This window comes from Mandrillus leucophaeus, unplaced genomic scaffold (assembly GCF_000951045.1).
Source record: "Mandrillus leucophaeus isolate KB7577 unplaced genomic scaffold, Mleu.le_1.0 Scaffold288, whole genome shotgun sequence".
In the NCBI taxonomy this organism is placed as follows: Eukaryota; Metazoa; Chordata; class Mammalia; order Primates; family Cercopithecidae; genus Mandrillus; species Mandrillus leucophaeus.
Window position 1 is genome coordinate 372,666 of NW_012103009.1, and position 1,954 is coordinate 374,619.

The following is a 1,954-nucleotide window of genomic DNA, read 5'->3' on the forward strand; positions in this document are numbered from 1 at the left end:
CAGGTACAGAATCTCCACAAAGATGAATTCCCTGGGACAATTTACTTTCTTCAGAGATGAATTTCGGAGAAGATGGAGGGGCGGCCACTGGTTGGCAACAAGGGCTGCACGCCTGGGTGACAAAACCATGTAGAGAGGAGGGAGGGTGCCTTCAGAGCCGCGGAGGGGCTGCTCTGCACGGGAGCCGCACCCAGGGCACGCGGAGGGTCCTGGAGGGTCGGTTCAGGGGTGGTGGCCACAGGTGTTTGCTTTATAGCATTTAAACTGTGCACTTGTTTTATTTTATTTTATTATTTAATTTTTTATTTTTGAGATGGAATTTCACTCTTGGTACCCAGGCTGGAGTGCAGTGGTGCAATCTTGGCTCACGGCAACCTCCTTCTCCCGTGGTTCAAGCGATTCTCCTGCCTCAGCCTCCTGAATAGCTGGGATTACAGGTGCCTGCCACCATGCCTGGCTAATTTTTATATTTTTAGTAGAGGCCGGGTTTCACCGTTTTGACCAGGCTGGTCTTGAACCCCTGACCTCAGGTGATCCACCCGCCTCGGCCTCCCAAAGTGCTGGGATTTTAGGTGTGAGCCGCTGTGCCCGGCCTGCATTGTTTTTTTTGTTGTTTTCTATGATGCATTATTTTAGCTATTGGGCTATTTTTTAAGGGGACGGAGCCCAGAGAACTTGGTGACTGTTTTGAGCTTGTGGGGGTGAGCTGGATGACTTGTCCCCCAGGCTCTGACATGGGAGCTGGGAGTATGAGCGGATGTTTACCACGACCAGTGCGGTGGGACACACACGTCTCAGCCTGGGAGTTGGCCTCCACCCTGCTGGCAGGGTCACTCGGCCTGGGCCACCCCCTGCTGCAGTAACACCCAGCGAGGCTTCAGAAGCACAATGTCCTTCCAGGTCTTTATTGCCACCAGGCACAAGTTGCCACGACGGGTGGCGACCCTAAGGGGATGAGTGGGGTCCCCCACCAAGGTGAACCCTGATGGCGGCTGTCTGCCCAGGGCCAGATCTCTCCAGGCAGGCGGAGGGCCAGGCCTGGGTCCAGCAGCACCTTGGGTGGCAGGAGGGTCACCAGCTCAGGATGCCAGGGCAGTACTTGTCAATGAGCCCCTGGTAGTAGGGCCGCAGCTTGTCCACGTCCGGCAGGTCTGGGCACTTGGTATAGAGGTCGAACTTGCTGCAGCAGGGAGAGGCGGTGAGCCCCGTGAAGAACCCCCAGGTCCCACCCCCGCCGCTTCACTCCCACAAGCCCCCTCGGCGGGGAGGGCCGTACTTGAACTCCTGTACCCAGGGCAGCATGGCCAGGTCCTGCTGGCTGCACAGCTGCTGGTAGTTGCTGCCCGTGTGCCAGGGGTAGAAGGAGTGGAACCGGATCATGTAGAAAGCCTGTGGGCAAGCCATACCCAGCAGCTGTCTCGGCTGCGGGACAGGGCCTAGTGGCCGGGGCCGGGCTGCCCCTCCCCCCACCTACCTCCGGGGGCAGTGAGAACTTGTTAAACTTCATCACCTGGTACATGTACTCTGTGGGGAGAGGGTGTCACCACCAGGCACCACCTCTGCCCCACCGTCCCCCACTGCCCCAGTCTGGCCTCACCATCGTGGCCCCAGGACATGAGGACCCTGTCGAGCCCACAGTGGGGCTGATACATGCCGAGTTCTGTGCTGCAGTGAGATACCAGGGTGAGGGGGGCTCAGGAGCCGCCCAGGGAGGGGAGCCCAGCCCTGGGCAGCGGGAAGCACCTGTATCGAGGATCCTGGAGGTCAGGGTTGTCCTGGAAGGTGGAGTCGCGGAAAACCACGGAAGCCTGGGGACGGCATCCGACAGGGAAGGTGTCTCCGACGACCGCCCACTGCAAAGGGACAGGCAGTTGTGGGGGTGTGGGGGCCATGGGGGTGCACTGGCCTGCCCCGCAGGTAGTATCCTAGGCCGAGCACCGAGGCCACCAGAGGG

At 59.7% G+C, this 1,954-nt stretch overlaps 1 protein-coding gene across 3 annotated transcripts in view; it reads right to left on the bottom strand.

Annotated features, from left to right (window-relative positions):
* Window positions 1-275: 275 nt before the first annotated feature.
* Window positions 276-1,954, bottom strand: part of MIOX (myo-inositol oxygenase) — a 4,153-nt gene continuing 2,474 nt past the window's right edge. Inside the window, exons 6-10 of one of the 3 annotated variants that reach the window (XM_011985577.1) lie at window positions 1,744-1,853; window positions 1,598-1,665; window positions 1,475-1,524; window positions 1,291-1,389; window positions 276-1,180 (exon numbers count right to left, since the gene is read on the bottom strand). In XM_011985577.1, coding sequence (XP_011840967.1) covers window positions 1,103-1,180; window positions 1,291-1,389; window positions 1,475-1,524; window positions 1,598-1,665; window positions 1,744-1,853 — 405 coding nt within the window. In that variant the 3' untranslated portion in view covers window positions 276-1,102. Of the gene's footprint in view, window positions 1,181-1,276; window positions 1,390-1,474; window positions 1,525-1,597; window positions 1,666-1,743; window positions 1,854-1,954 lie in introns of all 3 variants that reach the window. The other 2 variants (XM_011985576.1, XM_011985578.1) reach the window with 2 other exon arrangements.